At 41.8% G+C, this 25,976-nt stretch overlaps 1 protein-coding gene across 1 annotated transcript in view; it reads left to right on the top strand.

Moving 5' to 3' along the window:
- Positions 1 to 25,976, top strand: part of frmpd4 (FERM and PDZ domain containing 4) — a 703,387-nt gene that overhangs the window by 367,542 nt on the left and 309,869 nt on the right. The window contains exon 2 of the mRNA XM_068039872.1: positions 8,447 to 8,563. Coding sequence (XP_067895973.1) covers positions 8,447 to 8,563 — 117 coding nt within the window. The remainder of the gene's footprint in view (positions 1 to 8,446; positions 8,564 to 25,976) is intronic.

Genomic DNA, 25,976 nt, shown 5'->3' with positions numbered 1-25,976 from the left:
CTGTGGCAGGTTGTGAGGGAACCAATAAGAGGGAAAAACCTACTTGACCTCATCCTCAACAATCTACCTGTCACAAATGCATCAGTCCATGACAGTATTGGTAGGAGTGACCACCACACAGTCCTTGTGGAGACGAAGTCCTGTCTTCACATTGAGGATACACAACATTGTGTTGTGTGGCACAACTACCATGCTAAATGGGATAGATTTCGAACAGATCTAGCAACTCAAAGCTGGACGTCCATGAGGCACTGTGAGCCATCAACAGCAGCAGAATTGTATTCGACCACAATCTGTAACCTCATGGCCTGGCATATTCGCCACTCTACCATTACCATCAAACTGAGGGACAAACCCTGGTTCAATGAAGAGTACAGGAGGGCATGCCAAGAGCAGCACCAGGCATACCTAAAAATATGTTGTCAGCCTGGTGAAGCTACAGCATAGGACTACTTGCATGCCAAATAGCGGAAGCAGCATGCAATAGACAGGGCTGAGCGATCCCACAACCAACGGAACAGGTCTAAGCTCTGCAGTCCTGCCATGTCCAGTCGGGAATGGTGGTGGACAATTAAACAACTAACAGGAGGAGGAGGCTCCACAAAGATCCCCATCCTCAATGATGGGGGAGCCCAGCACATCAGTGCAAAAGACAAGGCTGAAGCATTTGCAACAATCTTCAGCCAGAACTGCCGAGTGGATGATCCATCTCAGCCTCTTCCTGAAGTTCCCTAGCATCACAGATGCCAGTCTTCAGCCAAATCAATTCACTCCACATAATGTCAAGAAACGACTGAAGGCACTGGATACTGCAAAGGCAATCGGGCCCGACAACATTCCGGCAATAGTAACCTGTTCTCCAGAACTAGCTGCGCCTCTAGCCAAGCTGTTCCAGTACAGCTACAACACTGGCATCTACCCAACAATGTGGAAAATTGCACAGGTATGTCCTGTACACAAAAAGCAAGATAAATCCAACCTGGTCAATTACCGCCCTATCTGCCTACTCTCGATCATCAGCAAAGTGATGGAAGGGGTCGTCAACAGTGCTATCAAGCGGCACTTGCTCAGTAATAACCTGCTCACTGATGTTCAGTTTGGGTTCCGCCAGGGCCACTCAGCTCCTGACCTCATTACAGCCTTAGTTCAAACATGGACGAAAGAACCGAACTCAAGAGGTGAGGTGGGAGTGACTGCTTTTGACATCAAGGCAACATTTGACTGAGTATGGCATCAAGGAGCCCAAGCAAAACTGAAGTCAATGGGAATCAGGGGGAAAACTCTCCGCTGACTGGAGTCATACCTAGCACAAAGGAAGATGGTTGTGGTTGTTGGAGGTCAATTATCTCAGTCCCAGGACATCACTGCAGGAGTTCCTCAGGGTAGTGTCCTAGGCCCAACCATCTTCAGCTGTTTCATCAATTACTTTCCCTCCATCATAAGGTCAGTAGTGGGGATGCTTGCTGATGATTGCACAGTGTTCTGCACCATTCATGACTCCTCAGAAACTGAAGCAGCCCATGCCCAGCAAGATGTGGACAACATCCTGGCTTGGGCTGATAAGTGGCAAATAACATTTGTGCCACACAAATGCCAGGCAACAACCATCTCAAACAATAGAGAATCTAACCATCTCCCCTTGATGTTCAATGGCATTACCATTGCTGAATCACGCACTAGCAACATCTTGGGGTTACCATTGACCAGAAACTGAACTGCAGCAGCCACATAAATGCTGTGACTACAAGAACAAGTCAGAGGCTGGGAATTCTGACAGCGAGGAACACACCGTCTGACTCTGCACTGCCTGTCCACCATCTACAAGGCACAAGTCAGGAGTGTGATGCTCCAGCAACACTCAAGAAGCTCGACAGATCCAGGACAAAGCATCCTGCTTGATTGACACCCATCCACCACCTTCAACATTCACTCCCTTCACCACTGACGCACAGTGGCAGAAGTGTGTACCATCTACAAGATGCACTCCAGAAAATCATCATGGCTCCTTCAGGATTACCTTCCAAACACGCAACCTCTACCACCTAGAAGGACAAGGCAGCAGATACATGGGAACGCCATCACCTGCAAGCTCCCCTCCAAGCCACACACTATCCTAACTTGGAACAATATTGCCATTCCTTCACTGTTGCTAGGTCAAAATCATGGAAGTTCCTTCCTAACAGCACTGCTGGTGTACCTACACCCCAAGGACTGCAGCGATTCAAGAAGGCAGCTCACCACTACCTTTTCAAGTACAATTACGGATGGGCAATAAATGCTGGCCTAGCCAGCGATGCCTACATCCAACGAATGAATTTTTAAAAACTTGAAACTGTTTTGAAAGCTGATGTTGCAGAGAGGTAAAAGTCTAACAGGATCACAGGAATCTCCTTATTTATGGATGTCCAGGTCGAAAGTGCTCGGAGAGGTGAGCGAAGCGAACATTGACTTTGAAAAAGGTCTGGGAGATTTAACCCATTGAAACTGGGGGGAGTTTGGGGCTTTTAACCGCAAAGATTTCGCCATTAAAAAAGACTGTGTAATGTGTATGTGTGGTGTGAGGTTTTCAAGTATTTTAATAAGAAAATACCTTTGTTTGTAATTTGGGGTACTAGCTACTTGCAGAGTACTGTTTAGTTAATGTGGATTTCTTTTAATTTAGTTGTTATCATAAAAGTCTTAAAACATGAAATATTGTTTAATTCTTGAAATTTGTCTGGGGTTTCGTAGCTTGTACTTTTAATGTTAACAGTCTCACTGAGGTCGTAACATGAGGCAAAAAGGTTTTTCCATCTTTAAGTAATTATTATCCGCAGAGAATAAGTACCAGACAAACTTAAGGGACTAAAAGTTGACAAATCCCCAGGACCTGATGGTCTGCATCCTATTGTTCTAAAATAGATAGCTGCAGAGATAGTGGATGCGCTGGTCATGATTTTCCAATTTCCTAGATTCTAGAATGGTCCCAGCACATTTAAAGTTAGCAAATATAACACTGCTATTCAAGAAAGGAGGGAGAGAGAAAATGGAACTACAGGCGAGTTGGCCTGATATCGGTCTTCGGGAAAATGCTGGAATCTGGTTATTAAGGAAGTCTTAACAATGTACTTAGAAGATCATAGTATGATCAGACAAAATCAATATGGTTTTATGAAAGGGAAATCGTGTTTGACAAATTTATTAGAATTTTTTGAGGATGTAGCTAGTAAGGTGGATAAAGGGGAGGCAGTAGATGTAGTTTGCTTGGATTTCCAAAAGGCATTCGATAAGGTGTCAAACAAAAGGTTAATACTCATGGAGTAGGAGGTAATATATTAGCATGGATAGAAAATTGGTTAATAGAATGGAAGCGGACAGTAGGGAAAACGGGGCATTTTCTAATTGGCAGGCTGTAACTAGTGGCATGCCTCAAGGATCAGTGCTGGGGCTTCAGCTATTTACAATTGATATTAATTATTTAGACAAAGAGACCAAGAGTTATGTATCCAAGTTTTCTGATAATGCAAAGCTAAGTGGGAATGTAAGCTGTGAGGAGGGCACAAAGAGTCTGCAAAGAGATATAGACAGGTTAAATGAATTGGCAACAAGGTGGCGGGCGGATGGAGTATAATGTAGGGAAATGTGTGGTTATTCACTTTGGTAGTAAGAATAGAAAAGCAGACTATTTCTTAAAAGGCATGAAACTTTTAAACAGTGATGTTCAGAGAAACTTGGATGTACTCTTGCAAGGAACACAGAAAGGTTAGCATGCAGGTACAGCAAGCAATTAAGAAGGCAAATGGCATGTTGGTCTTTATTGCAAGGGGGTTGGAGTGCAAGAATAAGCAAGTCTTGCTGCTATTGTATAGGTCTTTGGTGAGACCACACCTGGAGTGTGCAGTTTTAGTTTGCATATCTAAGGAAGGTTAGATATACTTACCTTTGAGGCGTTACAGCGAAGGTTCAGTAGATTGGTCCCTGAGGTGACCAGTGTTGTTCTATGATAAGTGGCTGAGTAAATTGGACTTATACTCTCTGGAGTTTAGAAGAATGAGAGGTGATCTTGTTGAAACATACAAGATTCTGAAGGGGCTTGATATTGTAGACACTGAGAGGTTGTTTCCCCTGGCTGGGGAATCTAGAACACAGGGGCACAGTCTCAGGGTAATGGGTCGATCATTTAAGACCGAGATCAGAAATTTCTTCACTCACTGGGTTATGAATTTTTGGAATTCTCTCCCCAAAGGATTGTGGATTCTCCATCCTTGAACATATCCAAGGCTGAGATAGCTCAATTTTTGGTATCTCGGGGATATGGGAAGTGGGCCAGGAAGTGGATTTGAGGCAGAAGATCAGCCATGATTGTATTGAATGGCGAAGCAGATTTGATGGCCATATAATCTACTCCTTCTCCTCTTTCTCATGCCCTTATATTTATAGCCATGTCAGTACTGAGCACTCCCCAGTCAGATATAGCATGGGTTAAAAGCTTTCCTGTCCTAGTAATATCATTCAATTGCAGAGAAGCAGCCATGAATGCATCAACGTAACATTACTATTTCCCTCATCAGCCATCCTTTTAAACTTTCTAAATAGGATTGTAGCCTAGAAATTACTTTTTGTGAAAACAGTGGCTGAACGCATTAATGTATTCATATGATATTCTTTTGTCTGCCATTTTAATGAAAGCTTTAACCTATTTTATATAAACAGATTAATGCCGCTATTAAGATAACCACCAGAGAAATGCAGTATGAATGCATTCAAGTCCGCTGTTGAAGCCAAAGCAATTTTTGGATTTCTGTAATAGATTAGTGTTGAATTTTGGGGACTGTTCAGCACCAAATTTTGGTTACGTACCTAGAAGACACTGGGTTAAGATTTTGGCTTTTTCAGTAAATAGACAGAAGAATCATTCATTCCATCACTCTGAGCTGGATTTAAACTCACATTGCAGAGATAAAAGGGGATTCTGCATGAACCAACTCCCCTTGAGATGTATCTTTAGTCTATTTGAAATTTGCTCAGGCATATACTAATATTCTCTGTCATTTCTGTGCAGCCCCAGCAGTAATGCTTGTAAAATATGTTCAGAAGTGTTTAAAATAACAAGTTCCAGTTGTGAAAAGTGTATAATATCCTCTTGTTAATTCATGACCATTGATGTGCACAGTGTATCCTGTCACTTAGTGTTACACATGAGTTAGAAACAGGGAGAGCCCATAACAACTAACACATGAAAGCAAAACAGGTGAGGTGGGTAGGAACAAAACAAGATCAAAAAGACACAGGTCAGCAATCCAGCAGTGGGGAACTTCTTTTGTTTGTTCAATTTGTGGTTGGTAGTTCACAAAGTGATTTTGATAATATATTTACTCTGCAACAACAACTCTTCTTATCCAATGTACATTGGGGATCTTGTATTGTTCTGTACATTGCACTACGTATTGAGGGTTGACAAGGCCATATCACTCATTGGTAGAGGTCTTAAGTCAAAGAGGAAAAATTGGTCAAGGGCTTGCTGGGCACCGGGTGTAGGGCAAGATTTGAGCAACGTGAGAGCAATGTGTGTTCTTTGGAGGTGTTATCTTCAGTCTAGTTTTACCACTTCTCAATAGACACTCAAAGGAGTTGATCTTCATTATGGTGGTAATCAGGAGTCATATTACCTTTGGTGGTATCTTGTTCTTTTACTAAGCAGTAGAGGAAAATAGTTACTTCCATTTCATGATATGACCTCTTCAGTGCTATGATAGGGGAAAAAGCAGCAAAGTGGTGCCTTGCAATATTATTTTCCTTCTTTGGATGTTCATGCTACTGATTATATAGATGAGGTAATCTGAATTTGAATATCCTTTTGGAATAGGAGAATACACACCAAACTAACTAAACAAATTCTAACCAAACCTGTTGGGGTAACTAAGGTGCTTGTCATACTTCGATAGTGTAGATGTAAAGAAGATGTTTCCACACGTGGTGGGGTGTGCAGATAGGGTCCAAAACTAGGTCATAAATATAGGATAGTCACTAATAAATCCAATACAAAATAGAGGAGAATCCTATGTACTCAGGGACTGGTCAGAATGTGGAACTCTACTACATGGAGTAGTTGAGGCAAATAGCATAGTTGCATTTAAGGGGAAGCTAGATAAGTACATCTGCAAAGGTCCTAATACCTGTTTCAAGTGTGAGTCCAGGACACCTATTATCTTTCTTTCACCAATAGGTCAGGCGGTGCACTTCTGGCTGTAAATATGCACGTGTCTTGCCTGTCATGTTGGGGACTCAGTATGCCTGAAAAAAAAGGGCGTTTCATGACTGAATTTATAGGTCATAAAACATTGAAAATTCAGTATTCTGTAGATTTCGGAGAAACTGGTCAACTGAGCTTAATGTGCAAAATACAACCTGTTCAGAACTTTGTGCCAGATGTAATTTGCCACTTTTATTCCTCCAGCTTCTATCATCTTCATATATGTTTTATAAAGATCCAGCTATTCCGGAATATTTGCAACTCCTATATACCCATTGACAATTTAATAAATGATCATTCCCTTCACAACATTATGTGAGAAGAATACAGAAGGGAGATGAAACCAAAGCTAGTAAATGGAGTTCAAGTACAGATCAGCCATGATCTAATTGAATGCCAGAACAGACACAAGAGACTGAATCATCTATTCTGTTCCTAAGTTAAAATTAGCTAATAGTGTGATATTTTCTGTTATCTAATATAACAGTAGATGTAGTGGGCATCCAACATATTCTGTAGAAAATCATGACTGAGATTAATTGTTAGTTCTGAGCTATGCTAACTGATGTGGCAGTGAACAGACACAAATGTTAGATCTAGAGAGACTTTAGACAGCTTACAGAAACTCTCATCAAGACATTTACACGAGAAGAAGTGTTTAGAAAAAGTCTAAACAGTAACAACCAATACCAAATATGTTACACAATATCCTTTAAAATGGAGCATCTGTTATTTAGCTACACAATAATTCAAAGATTCGATATGCTTTCCAACATAGATGCTAAAAAAACGCTGGAGCTTCAGTTCAAAATATTAATTCGAGAAATTTACAATTTATTGAATACTTTCTGTCATCCTTTTTTTCTGGCCTCTCAATTTTTATCGCATTTTTAGACTGATGCTAGGATATGATTTCATAGACACTAGTTCTGGTCTGGCACCTTGGCAAAATGATTATTATTTAAGTGGACCTAGACAGTCCACAGGATATTCAACTGTGGAAGGCATTGCAACCAAATCTGATCCCATCCCCACTTAATGTCCATGCATACTCATTTTGTAGCAGCAGGCGCTGGAAAACAATTGGACTAGGAGTTTTAGCTGTGTTTGTTTTCTTTCAGACAAGGGAATGACGTGGTACCTTTACCACCACCCTGTCTGAGATCAGGTAACTCAGCATGAAGCAAGATTTAAACTTTTGAACTTTCTGGCCTGTGCGGCTCAGTTCCAAGCCAGCTAGCAGATCCGCAAACTGCGTCATTGGGGAAAGCCTCTCATCCATTTACTTATCTATCTGTCCATCTGTCTGTATATCTTTCTGTATCTGTAGCTGTGTAAACATTACAATAAATGCAAGGAAAACAAACCAGACCCTTGTAAATATGGTTAGAATTAGAAATTTGATTGAAAATATCACTGCTGATAAAGTCCAATAAAATGACACAAAGGAATAATAAAAGAGGGCTTGATTTATGACATTTAATGGTTTGTGAAGTTGAAAGCAAGCATACTAATTATTCTTAACTGTGCATATAATTCCACTAAAACATTTTAATGTTTCTAGACTAATGTGTTGAATTCCATTATGTTTGAGAGATGTGAAATTGTGCTTTTTAAGTAAGGGAGTAATAAAAAAGTTAATGTGCCAAACTAATGAAGGAGCATGTAAAGAGAAAATGAGTCATGGTTAGAAAAGTTGGTGAAAATGTTTTTTGTTCAAAGACAGTATATATGAGTTAGTGTAATTAAATTTGCCTAAAATGTGTTCTTATAGAATATTTGCATGCTTAGAGAAAGAAAAGAAATAACTTCTATTTATATAATGCCTTTATAACTGCAGGATGTCTCAAAGCACTTAACCAACAAAGTACTTTTGAAATGTAATGAGGGTAATGTAAGGAAACTTGGTGATTAATTCTGCCCTTACAGTACTCTGTACTTGGATAGACTTGAGAATTCTGGACTCTGTGTATAACAAGCATTTTTATGGCTCACTGAAAGTTTGGCGTCATTAGTCATAGATGATGGTCTCCTAAAAATACAAGGTAAATTACTCTGTTCACTAAATGATGTTAGCAAGGTATTGCTCCTGGCACTTCATCATACTGCACCCTTTATTAGCCTTTTTCATGGCTGCTGAAGTGTGAAACTAACAGTAAAGAAAAATTGATATTTAAACTTTTAACTTAATCAATTTATTTTTTAAATTTCTAGCCACAGAACCAAGTCTTCGGGCTGGTTACCTTCTCCATCGAGCTGGAACTGTTCTCAGGGGCTTCCCTATGGATGGGAGATGGCGACTACTAAGGACGGCAGAGATTACTTCATCAAGTATGTTTCAAAGCTGGATTTCTTTTTAGTCCATTCTTTCTTGCCTTACACAGAAAAGTGCAATTACACTATATGGTATTGCCAGTTCTGACCCAATTAGAATATGTAATCTGAAGATCATCATTGAAAAATGAGCTGCAACAAAAACTGTTAAACCTTCCTGTTTTGTTTTCAAACATCTGCTTGAGTTGCAGTTACAGACCATGAAAGAAATAATGTTCTTTGAATTTAGTTAGGGACAATTGTTCAATTGTCTAGCTACTATATTACAGGAATGTTCAGTATAACACAAGAATTCCAGTATAACACAAGGTTCCCACTTGTCTGATTTTGGACCTGCCAGTCTGTATTTTGAGTGGCTTCTCTCAAACCTTCTAAAATATAAATCAGGCATATATTTTTTAAGATCGAAGTCCATTTTCCTCTCCTTATGTCTTATGATACAGTAACATTAACTATTCTTCAATTAACTTTCTTCTTCAGAAAACATCAATGATGAAACTCCTAGCATGCCCATGTTTTTTTTGCATGCAGAAAAAGTGGCAAGCTGACTTTCAGTTCCTAATATCCATTAATAGACAGCGATTTGTAATTATTTACAATATCACATTTTACTTGCAATACAATTAAGTACACTTTGTGATAGTTCTATTCATGGGGAGGTGTTGTAAATTATTTGATGCATCGCTGTCCCATGAAAACAGCGAGTGACAAGTCCATCTCAGCAGTTGAAATTTGCTTTGGGGGACATTATTAGGGAATTCAAATGTATCATTTTGTCACCTGCAAACTTCAGCTACTGTTTGTCTATTATATCCCTTTTCATCATTTCATCCAGTGTTATTGCTCTTCCCAACTTTTCTCTCTCGTTCCACTAAAGATATAACATCCTATTTGCACTTCCTCCTCCATATCTCTATTCTTTCCCAGAACTAAGAACTGTAGAACTCTTTACCTCGCTCAACCTTCCCTTACTTATATAATCTACAGCCTTTTAAAACCCTTGGTGGCACCTAATTAATTTTTGATTTGCCTTGTCGTCTTCATCTCAACCCTAGCTGTGTCCTGTATTATGACTCTTGGGCCTTCACCTAGATTTTGATTTTTTTTTCAAAAAAATTGCTCAAGAGAATGCTCTAATGTGAATAAGTGTGATTTAACAAAAAAAAACATTAAAAGGGAAGTATGTCTGCAGTTATATCTGGTTTGGTGTGTTCTTTCTGATTTGTTTTAACCTGCTGAGTTTGCTTCATGATGTCAATAAAAGGGATCACACTTGTTGTTTCTGAAGAGGTTGCAATATAAACACTGTGGACTATGATGACATAGAATTAAAGAAATAATGGAAAACGTTGAGTATTTCTGCCCCTTTCCTAATGATTCATGTGACTCCAATATGGTTCTGTGGTATTTTACTAAGTATTACACGAAGGTCAGCACCTATATGTGCCTTAGCAGTAGCTTGCAGTACAGAATAAGAATTTTATCATCCATGCTGCTGTGGGTAGAGTTCATGTTCACTTGTTTAGAGTCTTGAAGGAATTTTTCACCCCAGCTGGGATATCTGCTATTCGGTAGCCCTTTGTTACCTTACCTGGGGTTTCCTGTGTTCGAATCCCAGATCCTCTTTCCGTGTGGCTGCTGCTACCTGGACTCTTTCCAGGGCTAGCCTTTCCTTCTGTCCTGATGCTCTACAACTTGACTCTACAAATGGTCCCTCTTTTATGCCACTTTTGAGAGTGGATGCTGAGGGTGATATTGACACAGGTGTTTGCCCTATTGAGGCCTTTTCAAAGTGTGGGGTGGTCAATGAGACATTGAGTGTTTTTCAGACAAAAGAAGAAGAGTAATCCACCCTTATCTCCAACCTTTCAGGACAAAGATAGGTTGAGTGGTCTTCAGGATGCCATACCCCTTTGGTTGACCAATCATCGGCCCGTGACAATGGGCATGGATTGTTTTCCACTTGATCATCTTCTTTCAAGGCTCAATCAGCAAACTTGAGCTGTTATCTTATATTCCTGTTCTGTTCTCGGGCTAAAGATTCTAAGGAGTCCCTGATGAGAAGAGACAGTTTCTTATTTCATGACCATGATTGGGTAACTTGTTAGTAAGCTGCAAGTATTGCTATGTTAGCAATTTCATATTTTGTTAATTGTATTACGGACAGAATGATGCGTTTACCAAACAGTTTTGCAAAGCTTGACAGTTTTTAGGATTTATAGTGTTAAACATCCTTGTGCAAGTTAATTACTGTATAGTTGTTCGATTAATACTACAAGGTGATCATATAAAGATATTATAAGTTATATAACCAAGGATATATGTTTAGTTATTACAAAAGTGATCTATGTTTTGTTAATACGAAATTGATTACACAGAATACAAACTCCATACAGATTCCATGGTGGTGAAGTAGTTTATCAAACAGAAGGAGGCCTTTTGGCCAAATGAAACTAAAGTCATTGCTAGCTCTTCAATTACTATCTTCTCTACTCTCACTTCATTGCCATTACCTTGGTTTTTTTTACATTCTTTCTTTTCAAATACTGGTTTAGCCATTCATTGCCAGATCTGCCTGGACCATGTAAAGCTGTACTGGGTCCTGCTCTCCTCACGAGATCATAAGGAGCAGGAGTAGGCCATTCAGCCCCTCAAGCCTGCTCCGCCATTCAATGAGATCATGGCTCATCTGATTGTGGCCTTAACTCCACTTTCCTACCTGCTCCCCATATCCTTTGACTCCCTCGTAGATCAAAAATCTGTCTAACTCAGCTTTGAATATATTAACGGACCAGCGTCCACTACCCTCTGGGGAAGAGAATTCCAAAGATTAACGACCCTCTGATAGAAGAAATTCCTCCTCATTTCCATATTAAATAAGGGACCTCTTATTTTGAAACTATGCCCCTTAGTTCTAGATTCTTCCATGAGGAGAAACATCCTCAGCATCTGCACTGTCAAGCCCCCTCAGAATATTATATGTTTCAATAAAATCACCTCTCATTCTTCTAAACTGAGTATAGGCTCAACCTGCTCAACCTTTCCTCCTAAGGCAACCCCTTCATCCGAGGAATCAAGCTACTGAACCTTCTCTGCACTGCTTCCAATGCAAGTATATCCCTCCTTAAGTAAGGAAACCAAAACTGTATGCAGTACTTTAGGTGCTGACTCACCAATGCCCTGTACAGTTGTAGCAAGACTTCCTTACTTTTATACTCGATCCCCCTTGCAGTAAATGCCAACATTCTATTTGCCTTCCCAATTACTTGCTGTACCTGCATGCTAACCTTTTGTGATTCATGTAGAAGTTCACCCAGATCCCTCTGTATTACAGCATTCTGCAGTCTCTCTCCATGTAAATAATATGCTTTTCTATTCTTCCCACCAAAGTTGACAACCTCACATTTTCCCACATTATACTTCATCTGCCAAATTTTTGCCTACTGACTTAACCTATCTATAGCTCTTTGCAGATACTTTGTGTCCTCCTTACAAGTTGCTTTCCTACCTATCTTTGTATCGTCCCTTCATCCAAGTCATTAAATCATTAATAGTTGAGGCCCCAGCACTGATCCTTGTGGCACTCCATGAGTTAGAGTTTGCCAAACTGAAAATGCTCCATTTATCCTGACTCTTTGTTTCCTGTTATTTAGCCAATCCTCTATCCATGCGAATGTTACCCCAACCATCATGAGCACTTGTGTAGTAACCTTTTATGTAGCACCTTATCGAATGCCTTTTAGAAATCCAAATGCACTACATACACTGGTTTCTCTTTATCCACGCTGCTTGTAACATAACACCAAGCTGACCCTTAGAGCCAACCAATTGTTTATAAGGCCTGTGTTCTCAGCACCTTGCTGTATGGTTGTGAAACATGGGAGACTTACAGCTACCAGGAAAAAGAAGTTCAATAATTTCCATCTTCGCTGTCTGCAGCACATTATAGGTATATCCTGGCAGAACAAAATCATAAATGCAGCACTCCTCTCAAAGGCAGAGCTCCCAAGTGTGTTGGCACTAATCAAACAGAGGTGACTTCGGCGGATTGGACACGTCCGCAGGATGGAAGATGATCACATACCCAAGGACCTTCTGTATGGTGAGGTAGCTGGGGCCAGACGACCAGTGGGGCGCCCAAAGCTCCACTTCAAGGATGCTTGCAAGCGTGACATGAAGACTCTAAATGTCAACTATCGCACCTGGGAGTCACTAGCTGGTGAAAGAGGGAAATGGCGACACATCCTGTGGAGTGGCCTTGCACTACCATGACGACTAGTGGCTACAGCACTTGGCAACAGGTGCCAACACCAAAAACAGAAACTCACAGCGTCACTTGGCAGCTTCAAGTGCGGCATTTGTGGCAGTCCCAGGATTAACCTTCACAGTCATCAGGTGCACCAGGAGAAGAGACCCCACCTAAATGGATTGTTTGCTGCATGTCCGTCATCTTTCATAAATGGAAGGATCCCAACCAATCTGTTACATCCTCAAACAACTCTAATAAATTCGTCAAACACAATTTCCCTTTCATAAAATCATGTTTACTCTGCCTAATTGCATTATGATTTCCTAACTGCCTTGCTAGTACTTCCTTAATAATGGATTCTAGCATTTTCCCAATGACAGATTTTGGGCTAACTTGCCTAACTGCTACCAAAACTATGTCAGGATTGTCCTGAAATGCAAAGATATTCCCCAGCTTCCCTTCTTCACTACATACCAACTTCTTAAACTCCTTTCCCCTGCCCCATCCACCCTCACCAACAAGTGTGAGGAGCTCGTGGACTAAGATTGAGACCACCGTTCAGCTGCCTCTCCTGTAATGAGAAACTCTTTATGTTGTCTGATGCAATATAAATGAGATGCGTGGAGTTCAGTTGATTGAAGATCTCAAACAGCTTTATTTACAGCTAACAAGTATATACATTGCAGAGTTATCTATTTACAGGACTTGCCTCTTGGTGTTACAGTTACAGAGTGAATCTAGCAGGTGGTCACATGACTATGTCTTGGTGCTTAGCTCATTAGCATACCAAGATCTTAAAGGGACACCACTCTTAAAGGCAATCACACAACATCCTCCTTCTTTCCAAAGACAAGTCTCCTATGCTATAAGTAAAAACATATAAGATTTGATATCAAAATTATTTACACATGAATATAGAAGTATACAGATACAGAGGCTCAAAGTCCATAAATCGCCTTGGTGGTTTGACGACTCTTGCTCGGGAAGTTTGCGTCTTATCAGTTGCTGTTATTTCTGAAGTTTCTCCCTCCCTGCATTCAGTTTCTGTTGCTTTGCCTTCAGCCTGCTAACATACTCTGTTGCTTTTCTCGAGATGACCACTTTTGAGGCCTTGTCGTTCTTGGAAAGCTTTGGCACCTCATCTGGAAGATCCAACAGACAGTGCTTCCATTCATTCCTCCTCTGTCTGAAGGCTTGGGGCTGAAGGTCGAGGACTTGTTGGGGGAAGAGTACTCGGTCTCATGGAGAGACCTGCCTGTTCTGGCTCATTGTGGTGCTGGCGGTTCTCTATAGAGCAGAAGTGACAGCGAGGCATATTTGTGCTGTTGCTGGGTTTCCAGACTGCACCATTTGATGCTGGTCAGAGTCTGCGAGCGGGTTCCAGTCCTTGGAGATTTCCCCTTGGCAATGCTGTTGTGGATGGTTATGATGTTGAGGCCCTTACACGCTGGTAGTCCTGCCTCTGCTGGTACCCTCGTATCTACTAGATAGAATGTTTGTGATTTCCATGCCCAATAGCCATATCTGCATTACATTGTTAATGCATTACTGCATAGGATGCGTGACCCGTCGTATGCAGATAACTTGGCAGTTGTTGGTTGTATCATTGATTTTGATCGACTCCGGTACATATATTTGAGGATTTGGATTAGTAGGATATTTGCATTAACGCCGGGGTCAATCTTGACCCTGAGTGTATGTGTTTGCCAGCTTTCTTTGGGCACATGATATTAATAGTGGCGAAAGCTTCCATTTGTTTGACTTCATCAACATGATGTATGAGGTTCACAATGTGGAACGCCTGTTCATCTTCTGGCTGAAAATTACTTCTCTCTGGGTCTTTTCTGAGATCTGTTTTGCTGTGGATTCATGTGTTTGCTTGCGTTTAGGCAGGTCGCTGGCACTTTCCTTGCTGTTGTTGCCCTGTCGTCTGTTGGCCTGTGTCCTGCCGTGACTTCTAGCGACATCTTTGGAGCCAGAATTCCTGCATAGGTGAACCCAGTGTCCTTTTACACTGCACGCCTTGCACAGATCTCAAAATGCAGGACAATTTTGCCATGAGTGGGACAGACCGCACTTGCCACACAGCTTGCTTGCTCTTTTCGACCTGATAATGCTGCACCTAATGCTTGCGGATACCGTTGTCCAGCTAAAATTGCTTCATATTTCCAATAGTGTGTCAATGCTGTGACCTTTTTATTCCCCAAGAGGTACTTCTGAAAAGCTTCGATGGCTGTTGATATAATCACCAGCTCCATTATTCGGTCTGACAGCTAAACTTCTGAAAAATCGCATTCGTTGCTCTTAATTCAGCATCTATTAACAAACTGGTTTATTGATTCCTGTGGCTGTGTGGTGAATTCAAAAATTCACTCTCAATTGGAGCTGATCTTCCAGCACTTTCAATATCTTTGCAGGATCTTTTTGGTCCTGTTCAGATAATCCAGAGGTATTGATTCTGTGCAATCCCTTCCAATCACTATCATTATTTTTACAGCCTGTTTTTCTGGTCCTACAATTACTTGATCAGTAAAGCATAACTGCATTCTTTGTTGGAATAGATCGAACTCAGAAAGGATATCCAAGGCTTTCCAGCTCATGCTGGGAAAATTGGTATTCATGTTCGTGCTGTTCTTTTGCTTTAAAACTAGCTTTAAAACCTGGTTCTGTGACTCTACTGTTTTCCCTTTAAAAAAAATCTTTGTTCTTTAGACTGGCTGGTTTGATTGACAGTAGCAGCTTGTCTATTTATCTAGCTTCCAGCACTCTAGTCTGTCTGTTTATACAGCTGCGTACTAGGCATTTCACGTGCGTTTTAACTAGGATTTGTTTATACAGCCATTCAAGAAGCAATTCTTCACGCTTGAGGGGTTTCATTACGTTTTTAAAACTCTGGCTGAGTGAATGAAAGCTCTTCACGCTGAAGTGATTTAATGGGTTTCTTTTTGTAGCTCTAGTTGTGAGCGTCATGAATAGAGGATTCCCGCACTTTTTGCTGTCAGACCCTCTTGTAATTGAGCTGACCTAATCAACAGCGGAATCCTTTGAAATCTGTTGATCAGCCTGAGATAGGGACTGGGTTTTCCCTGTTTTTTTTTCTTTTACTGTGTCTTTTTTAAAAAAAATCAACTTTGCAAGCACCTCAATGCTTTTTTTAAAAACTGGGGTTCCTGTACCAACAGCAGACTGACTCGCCCGCTCACAGTGATTGATTTGCAGCCTGTCATTCAGAGCTCTGTCTTCTACAGCTGGAGGTGAGTTTCTTCTTTACACTATTTAGGCCAGTGTTTCTTTTAACATTCTCTCTTTTAGCTGTAGGTAGTTTTAAATCTGTTTTCCTATGATCTTTAATCTTGGATTTTGTCCTCTCACCACAGCTGCCACCATGTAATAAGAAGCTGTTTATGTTGTCTGATGCAACATAAATGAAATGCATGGAGTCAGTTGATTGAAGATCTCACAGCTTTATTAACAGCTAACAAGTATATACAGTGCAGAGCTATCTATTTACAAGACATGCTTCTTGGTGTTACAGTTACAGAGGGTGGTCACAAGACTAACTCTTGGTGCTTAGCTCATTAACATACTAAGATCTTAAAGAGACATCGCTCTTAAAGGCAATCACACAACATTTCCCCCATTCCACTCTTCCTCTAGCCCACTGGGCCTAACTTCCTGTAGTTTCACCTCTGCCCTGAACTCGCACCTTTCTCTATTTCTCTCCTATTTCCTCTCATGCCCTCTCTCAGCTCATCATGTTTGAGACTCACATCCTGCTACCTTAACTCTATTGCCAATAAACTGCTGACTACCTAACTTCCCTTCCTAGCCTCCATGTTAGCTGATGTTGTTAACAGTTCCCTCTCCTCAGATACTGTCACTCTCACCATCAAATTTGCCATCATCACCCCCTCCTCAAAAACCCACTCTTGATTCCTCTGACTTTCCCAACTACTGCTCTTTCTCCAATCTCCCTTTCTTTTCCAAATTCATTGATTGTGTTTCCATCTGTCAAATCCATGGCTGTCTTTCCTGCAACTCCATGTTTGAACCCCTCCGATCAGATTTTTGCCCCTATCAGTGCTGAAATGGCCCTTATCCAAGTCACAAAAGACCTTCTATGTGACTGTGACCATGGTAAACTATCCTTCATCATTTTTCTCGACCTGTCTGCAGCCTTTGACAAGTTTGACCACAGCACCCCCCTCCATCTCTCCTCTCTCTCCCAGGTGGGTGGGACTGCCCTTGCCTGGTTCACCTGGAATGTCTTCTCTTTCCACTCCTGCACCATTACCTCTAGAGTTCCCCCAAGGATGTATCCTTGGATCCCTCCTATTTCTCATCTACATGCTGCTTCTTGACCACATTGTCTGAAAATATAGCAGGTTCCACTTGTACGCTGATGACACCCATCTCAACCTCACTACCCCCACTCTCAACCCCAGCCACTGTCTTTAATTTGTCATGCTGCTGTCCAACATCCAGTATTGGCTAAGCAGAAATGTTTCTCCAACTAGATATTGGGAAGACCAAAGCCATTGTCTTTGCTTCCTGCCACAGACTCTGTTCCCTAACCACCAACTCCATCCCCCTTACTGGCCACAGTCTGAGGCTAAACCAGATAGTTTGGAACCTAATTGACCCTGAGCCAAGCTTCCGACCCCTTGTCCGCTCCATCAGCAAGACCACATACTTCCACTTCTGTAAAATTGCCCATCTCTGCCCCACCTTAGCTCATCTCCTGCTGAAATTTTCATCCATGCCATTGTTACCTCTAGACTTAACTATTACAATGATCTAAAAGCAAAATACTGCGGATGCTGGAAATCTGAAACAAACACAAGAAATGCTGGAATCACTCAGCAGGTCTGGCAGCATCTGTGGAAAGAGAAGCAGAGTTAACGTTTCGGGTCAGTGACCCTTCTTCAGAACTGTTCCGAAGAAGGGTCACTGACCCGAAACGTTAACTCTGCTTCTCTTTCCACAGATGCTGCCAGACCTGCTGAGTGATTCCAGCATTTCTTGTATTTATTACAATGATCTACTGACCAGCATCCCATCTTCCACCCTCCATAGACTTGGGCTCATCTAAATCTCTGCTGCCTGTGTCCTAACTCGTACTAAGTCACGTTCTTTCATTTTCAGTAAAATTGTAATGAATCTAGTAGAGTAAACTCTGGCCCAACAATGTCTTGTACAAATTCAACATTACTTCCTTTAGTGCCCTATACATTGTAGTTTCCTAAACTGCTACAATGACTACACTTTAAAAGTACTTCATTGGCTGTAAAGTGCTTTGGAACATCCTGGGGTCTTGACAGGCACTATATAAATCGAAGTTCCTACCATCCCCGGAATACTATTAACCATTTTTTTTCTCTTTTCTATATACATTCCCACCTTTTAAAATCGATGTATCTGCATCCTGAGATTTCTTATTTCCTCACTGTGTTAGAAGTCTTGCCATTTAGGATTGTTATCCTTTCACTGTTCATTTTCCTAAAATGTACTCCTTCAGATTTCTCTGCACTGAAATGCACCTGCTGCCTGTCTTCCCACTCTGCTAACATGTCTGTGAATATCCTGCTTTCCCCTTCAGGCTACTGTGCTCCATTCAGTCTATGTTCTAATTATCAATGGAAAAGATAAAACAGATACTTGGAACCCATTACTCACTTGGAGCCAATCTGAAAAAGTCATTCATTTGCATTGGGAATAGGATATACGTCACAGAAACAGGCCATTCAGCCCAACCAGTCCATGCAGGGACTACTATTTGCTTTCTGTTCCCTAGTCCTCTTCCTGTCCATGTGCTGCATTCCCTTTAATACCACATTCCTTTAAGACAAATCGAATGTAATGGGTATACTGAAGTTGTCTCCAGCAAGAAAATTCCAAAAATGTGTGTAAAACAAAATTCAGAAATATGGAAAATCTTTCATTACAACACGATACTAAAAAGAAAAGTCCAAAGCCTCTTCCACTTTAAGAGCTCCATTCCACATGGAGCTTCTCTTGTGTCCATTAAAAATGGGCTTTGAAAGCAAGAAGCAATATCCCATGCACAAGCTGAGAACTCATATCAGTGTCAGTTAATTTTTTTTTCGTGCATTGAGGGCAGTACACAGAGTGCAGCCAACTGGAATATCAGAAGCAAAAGGAATTGGGCATAAAACACCACTAAGACGTGTTTACCCAACTTTCCACACTCCCTGTGTTCATTCTGTGCCTGAATACAAAATCTACCTCTTTTAGCATTGTAAGTTATTTTATAAAGTTGCCCTCACATTCCTAGAATTAATACAAATATGGTAAAGGCTTCTTTCGCACATATAATTTTCTCTCCTGTTGATGTAGAGTCAATGTCCAGTCTCAGTCATTTATATTCAAGATTCTTATCAAATCACAGAAGCAGTGAAGTGAGCAATTAGAAATGTCAGAGGATGTATCACTGTGATTTGTATTATACAATAAATTCCATCTGAGTGAATCTAGCAGAGGAGAAGAAAAGCCTGGGGAGAGTACTGTCAGTGTAGAAAATACTTCCTCCATCTGTCTAACCTGAAAATTGCTTTACCACCCATGGAGACCCACCATTCACATCTTCCCTCAAGCTCAGAGTCACTTCAAAAACGTACGTTGATGTTGCTTTCTGCAATGGCACGATTGACATAGTTGGTACCTGGCTCCTGGCACTGTCGTGGATAATAATTCAGAAGCATTTGAGTTTGGAAATATTTGCTCCAGCTTTACTGTTGGGGCCACAGAACTATGGACAAACTTTGCAACCATTTTCTCAGGAGATTTAATGGTTTGGGTAGAGTCCATGATAGAGCAGATCGTATGTGGTCTGTGGACATAATGGGCTTGAAGGGTTGAATGACCTTCTCTTGTCCCTTAACTACTTATTACATGCATAGAATTACATAGAATTTACAGCACAGAAACAGGCCATTCAGCCCAACTGGTCTATGCTGGTGTTTATGCTCCAGAGTAGCCTCCTCCCACCTTATTTCATCTCACCTTATCAACGTATCCTTCAATTACTTTCCGACTGAATGTAAACAGAAGTCCAAAAGCTTTTCTATCTGTGCCCATTGATTTCAGATTGTAAACTGAATAATTCTATCTTTATACTCATTTTGTATCAACACATTTTTACCCCAGTTACCCATTTTACGATGTTTGCAGCTGCAATTAGACTTTTGTTATTTCTATCTGCAAGAAAGCAGTGAGTCATAGTAATAACAGCATAAAGCCATTTGCATTCCAGCAGAATTTCTTCCCAATATATTACCAGGAATTCCTGAGCAGTTGCATATTTTGTGGCAGCACAAGAATCCTCTGTGCTGATATCATTTGTCAGGCTAACCTTACTGAAAACTAATTTTCAAGCTTAACTGAGTATATCTTGTATAAGTATCTAACTTATAAATAAAGAAGTATTTATACCTGTATCTATTTGTTCAGTGAAATTGAGTTTAATGTTCACGATGCAAATGGGTAATAATTCACTGCAATTATGTAATTGTTGCTAGCAAGCATTTCAGAATGAATTTAAACAGCCATATAAGTACTCTTAACTATATTCATACCCAACAGATGGGAGTGATAATGCAGGTTGTGAAAGTATCCAATAAATTTGTAATCGTTTCGCAGTTTGTGGCATTCTGAGTTGGCACTGCCAGTATGCTTTCTGCTAGTGCGGAATACTTTACTCCCCTTGGGAGATGCCACAGCATTGAACCAATACCTACTCTCTAGTTGGCTCTATTAAAAAACAAAAAAAATTGCAAATACATGCAAGTACTCACTGGCAGACATTCTTCCATTTGTGAAGAAGTTAAAAAAGACAAGAGTAGCAATGTCACAAAAAATTGTTTGTCCCTCCTATTCTCTCTATTCCTGGGCTTTACACCTTAAAAAGTAACCAGACATTAGGTTAGCTCACTGATGAGATTTGGAGTCTGTTTATTTTTGGTATACTTTGACCCCAAATTTAACTTTGGGACCTGTTTGTAACAGGGGATTAGTGGCGTGGGTTAAGGACCTCACCCACTGCAGGCCTCATTAAATCCTGCTAGCCTTGGAAATGCTTGAAAATTATGGATTCTGGAGGCCGATCACTGCCAGCAGATCAGAGGCGGCGATGTCTGCTGGGCTTTCCCATGTCCACATTTACACCAAGTCCTATTCATCCATCACCCGCTGTATTCACTGACCTACATGAGCTCCCTGTGAAGCAACGCTTCAGTATCAAAATTTTCATCTTTGTTTTCAAATCTCTCCACCACCTCACCTTTCCCTATCTCTGTAACTTTCTCCAGCCCCACAACCCTCTGAGATGGTTGGGCTCCTCCAATTTTGGCCTCTTGAGTATCCCCATTTGTAATTGTTCCAACGTTGGTGGTCATGCCTTCAGCTGCCAAGGCCCTAAGCTCTGGAATTCTTTCTTTGAACCTCTCTCCCTTTATTTCCTCCTCTAAGAAGTTCCTTAAGACCGACCTTTTTGATGGAGCTTTTGGTTGTTTGTCCCTGTATGTTTGGTAACAGTCCTGTGAAGCACCTTTGGACATTCTACTATGTTAAAGGTGCTGTATAAATACAAGTTGTTGTTGTTGTTGTTGGAGATCTCATAATCGGGTGGAGGGGGCAGTGGTGGTGGGTGTTGGTGGTGGCAGTGTAGCTCCATGGCAGGAAAGCCCTAAGCTTTCTTTGTGGACCCCAGAGGAGAACTTCCACTCAGGCCACCTAGTAAAAATTTGCAGTCTGGTCCCACACTGTTATCGGGAACTGACATGCATGTGTTAAAAAGGGCCGTGCGAGGTTTTGGTGGGTAACCTTGCCACCTGTTCTGCAGCGCAGGTGAAAATCGAAATATACAGCTCCCGCCAGCTGCAAGATGGGAAAATAACTTGGTTCATTCTATCTGCCCACCCACCAAATTTCTGCTGAGCTAGTAGAGTTAAAGTTGATCCCTTTGAATCAGAACACTATTCTTATGAGGGAGAATACTCCAATGCTTGATGTCATCCATATATCTAAAAAGTATTGAATAAGTAGAATCATCAGGGATAACAAATAACTTATTACAGGAGGAAATTAAGAATGAAGAGAAATCTCTGGAAAATGTAGTGTTGGCCTATCAACACTTTTTCCAAACTCCAGGCCCTGGCAATGAAATAACAAAGAAGCTGAGAGTTTACCTAAGATTAAAATTTACAGTTTATCAACCCTAACCTGATGTAGCCACAAGGGAGTTCTGGAACAGTAGATTACAATACAGGACAAGAATAAGAAATGGTACAAAAAGCTGTTATATTTTATAGAAGTCACTCAAAATATTGATGCATAAATATATAAATACAAACATTTTAAAACTGGAGCCAAAAATATGAGAACGCCATCAAAAAAGTTAGATTTGGTTTAAACTGTGGAGAGGAGACTTGTTAATTGGTGATTTGGATTTGGAACAAACCTTTGAGGTTCAATCAGACCGTTTGTTCGATTACAGTTTCCATCACTATCTGATACCTTAAGCAGAACACAGCAGACAAAATATATTAATTCAATTTTATAACCATGCAGGAACTTTCCTAAAGCTGTCGCATTTGATTGTCGATGGTTCTAACACAGACGTCGTCAGCTTGGAGATTAAATTTTCGGTCCTAGTTCAACTTTCACAATGCGACCTACATTTAGTACATTTAGTAATTCATTACTCCATCTGTTGGTGTCTTTGTAGCTTCACGCTGTTCCCTTGGAGAATAATTTCAGGTAGCGGTAGGATTCTCAAACTGATTAAGTCTGTCAAGCCGCAACATGGACTTTCCTTTCACAGCTATAGCTGTTATCATAAGAATATAAGAAATAGAATCTGGAGTAGGCCATTTGGCCCTTTGAACCTGCTCCAACATTCAGTAAGATCACCGCTTATCTTCTACCTCAGCTCTGCTTTCCCTTACTATCCCCATATCCCTTAATTCCCTTAGTATCCAAAAATCTATTTACCTCTGTCTTGTGAGGTCGAGAATTCCAAAGATTCACAACCCTTTGAATGAAGAAATTTCTCCTCATCTCAGTCTAAATGAACGACCTCTCATTCTGAGACTATGACCCCGTGTTCGAGATTTCCCAGCCAGGGGAAACATTTTCTCAGCATCTACCTTGTCAAACTCCTTAAAAATTTCATGTTTCAAATAGATCACTTGTTCTTCTAAACTCCGGGAAATATAGGCCTGGTCTACTGAATTTCTCCTTATCCCTTCATCCCAGGAACCAGCCTAGCGAACCTTTTGTTTCGCTCCATCTAGGGCAAAAATGTCCAGCCTTAGGTAAGGAGACCAAAACTGCACATAGTATTCCAGGTGTGGCCTCACCAATAGCCTGTATAATTATAGTAAGACTTCCTTACCGTTTGCAACCTTGGTGTCTTATTTAACCCTGATATGAGCTTCTGACCATATATTTGCACCATCACCAAGACCACCTACGTTCATTTCCATAACACTGCCTGACTCCAGTCCTGCCTCAACTCATCTGCTGCTGAAATGCTCATCCATACCTTTGTTATCTCTAGACTTGACTATTCCAAAGCACTCTGAGCTGGCCTCCCATCTTCCAACCTTCATAAACCTGATTTCATCCAAAACTCTGCTGCCCATAACCTAACGCTCACCAAGTCTAATTTGCTAATCACTCCAATGCTCGCTGACCTACATTGATTCTCAATCCTGCAAAGCCTTAATTTTAAAATTCTCATCATTGTTTTCAAATTTCTCCATGGCCTCGTTTCTCCCTCTCTCTATCGGTTCCTCCAGCCCTTACAACCCTCTGAGATCTTTGCAGTCCTCCAATCTAGACTCTTGTGCATCCCTGATTTTAATGGTATCAGGTCATACACATCACTGGGACCCCAGGAAAGTCCTTGTTCCTTGTTAACTTCAGCCACATGATAGCGGGGATTTGATTATTGGGTTAAGTATCCCAGCCAAGGTGGAAAGCCATTGCTCCCGTCACTGTTCCTTGTAAGCTGTGCCACCACGGAGCCACCGAAAGTCCCCATGAAGGTCACACACAAATTGGCTCCTATAAGTTATATCATGAGCATGGACATGCAAAAACATTTAAAAGGGTCACATACTTAAAGAAATCACCTGTGCAGTCCAGAAAAAAAAGAGGTATCATTGGTTCCCACTCCTAATTGTTTAATGGCCGACATGGAAAAGTGTACGTTGCTGGAATTTTACGTGGAGATTGTGGCTCCAACAACTAGCTGGAAAGCCGGGTTGGGGGGGTTGGCGAGCCTGCCTCTGCCGGGCCTGGAAGCCACGCTGCTATTTTGCATGGCTCAGGCCCTTTATTGGCTACAGTCAGGTCTTCTGCCCCTCTGAGGCAGGAGGTCCTGCCTCCAAAAGCTTCCGGCTAATCAGAGGGCCGGCAACTCTTCAGTGTCAGCAGCACCATCGGGAGCGATAGACACCCAGTGAGAAGAGGCATAAGGACATCGGTCTCCGAAAAGGTAAGTGGGGGTTGGGCCTCACCGGGGATAGTCGGCTAGGCCCCAAGGGAGTAGGGGTGGGATGGGAGTGTAGGGCGGTGGGGGGGACTTGTTTCAGTGGGGGTGGCCCTTGCTGTTGAGGGGGCCCTCTATGGGGCACAGGGCACCTGAGCAGGAGTGCCCCCCCACAACCTGCAAGAAGGCAGGTATTACTGGCGGTCTCCTCAGGTGCCGAAGTGCCCATCTGCCACTGGTAAATACCAGCGGTGGCAGGAAGAGGCCCTTAAGTGGCCACTGATTGGCCATTTAAGGGCATCAATTAACCTAAGGATGGGCAGGCCGCCTGCCAGCTCCCTGGTAAGATAGCAGCAAGGGTGGGTTGGTGACAGGCACGGCACCACCCCAGTTCCCACCCGATTTTACATCCCCCTCCTCACCACCTAGCCCGCTTCCGGGGGTGAGGTGGGTGGAGGGAGGGGTCAAATTCTGGCCTATGTGTGGATTTTGAGTGAAGATAAGTTGATCACCGCCCTAATTCCACAGCCAGCAGAAACACGTCATCCAAGATCAGATGTGCAGAATGGCTAATTTGGAGAGATGCTAGAGGTTTGCTGGTGCTTTTGGAACAGTATGAGGGATGACAGGCTGGCAAGGAAGATTTGTTTTTAACTATTCTTCCTTGGGATGTGAGAGTCGCACCACAGCCAACATTTATTGCCCATCCCTAATTGCCCTTGAGAAGGTGGTGGTAAGCCACCTTATTGAACCGCTGCAGTTCATAAGGTATAGGTACACCCACAGTGTTGTTCGGGAGGGAGTTCCTGGATTATGACCCAATGGCAGTGAAGGAACAGCGATATATTTCCAAGTAAGGTGTGTGGCATGATGGGGAACATGCCAGTGGTGGTGTTCCCATGCGTCTGCTGCCTTTGTCCTTCTAGGTGGTGGAGGTCGCATTTTCAGAAGGCACTGTCGAAGGAGCCTTGGCAAGTTGCTACAGTGCATCTTGTAGACGGTACACATTGCTGCCACTGTGCATCGGTGGTTGAGGGAGTGAGTGTTTAAGGTGGCGAATGGGGTGCTGATCAAACAGGCTGCTTTTTCTTGAATGGTGTTGAGCTTCTTGAATGCTGTTGGAGCTGTGCTCACCTGCAAGTGGAGAGTATTCCATCACACTGCTGACTTGTGCCTTGTGGACAGGCTTTGGGTAATCAGGAGATGAATTACTTGCTGCAGAATTACCAGCCTTTGAAGGGCTCTTATAGCCACAGTATTTATATGGCTGGTTCAGTTAAATTTCTGGTCAATGATAACCTCCAGGATATTGATGGTGGGGGATTCAGCAACATTCATGCCGTTGAATGTCAAGGGGAGATGGTTAGATTCTGTCTTGTTGGAGATGGTCATTGTCTGGCACTTGTGTGGTGTGAATGTTACTTGCCACTTATCAGCCCAAGCCTGGATGTTGTCCAGATCTTGTTGGCACGGAGTGCTGCAATATGTGAGGAGTTGTGAATGGTACTGACCATTGTGCAATCATCAGCGAACATCCCCACTTCTGACCTTGTGATGGAGGGAAGGTCATTGATGAAGCAGCTGAAGATGATTGCGGCTGAGGACACTGCCCTGAGGAACTCCTGCAGTGATGTCCAGGGGCTGAG

This window comes from Heterodontus francisci, chromosome 10 (assembly GCF_036365525.1).
Source record: "Heterodontus francisci isolate sHetFra1 chromosome 10, sHetFra1.hap1, whole genome shotgun sequence".
NCBI lineage: Eukaryota > Metazoa > Chordata > Chondrichthyes > Heterodontiformes > Heterodontidae > Heterodontus > Heterodontus francisci.
The sequence above is the reverse complement of the archived record's forward strand: the minus strand, read 5'-3'. Positions and strand labels throughout refer to the sequence as shown.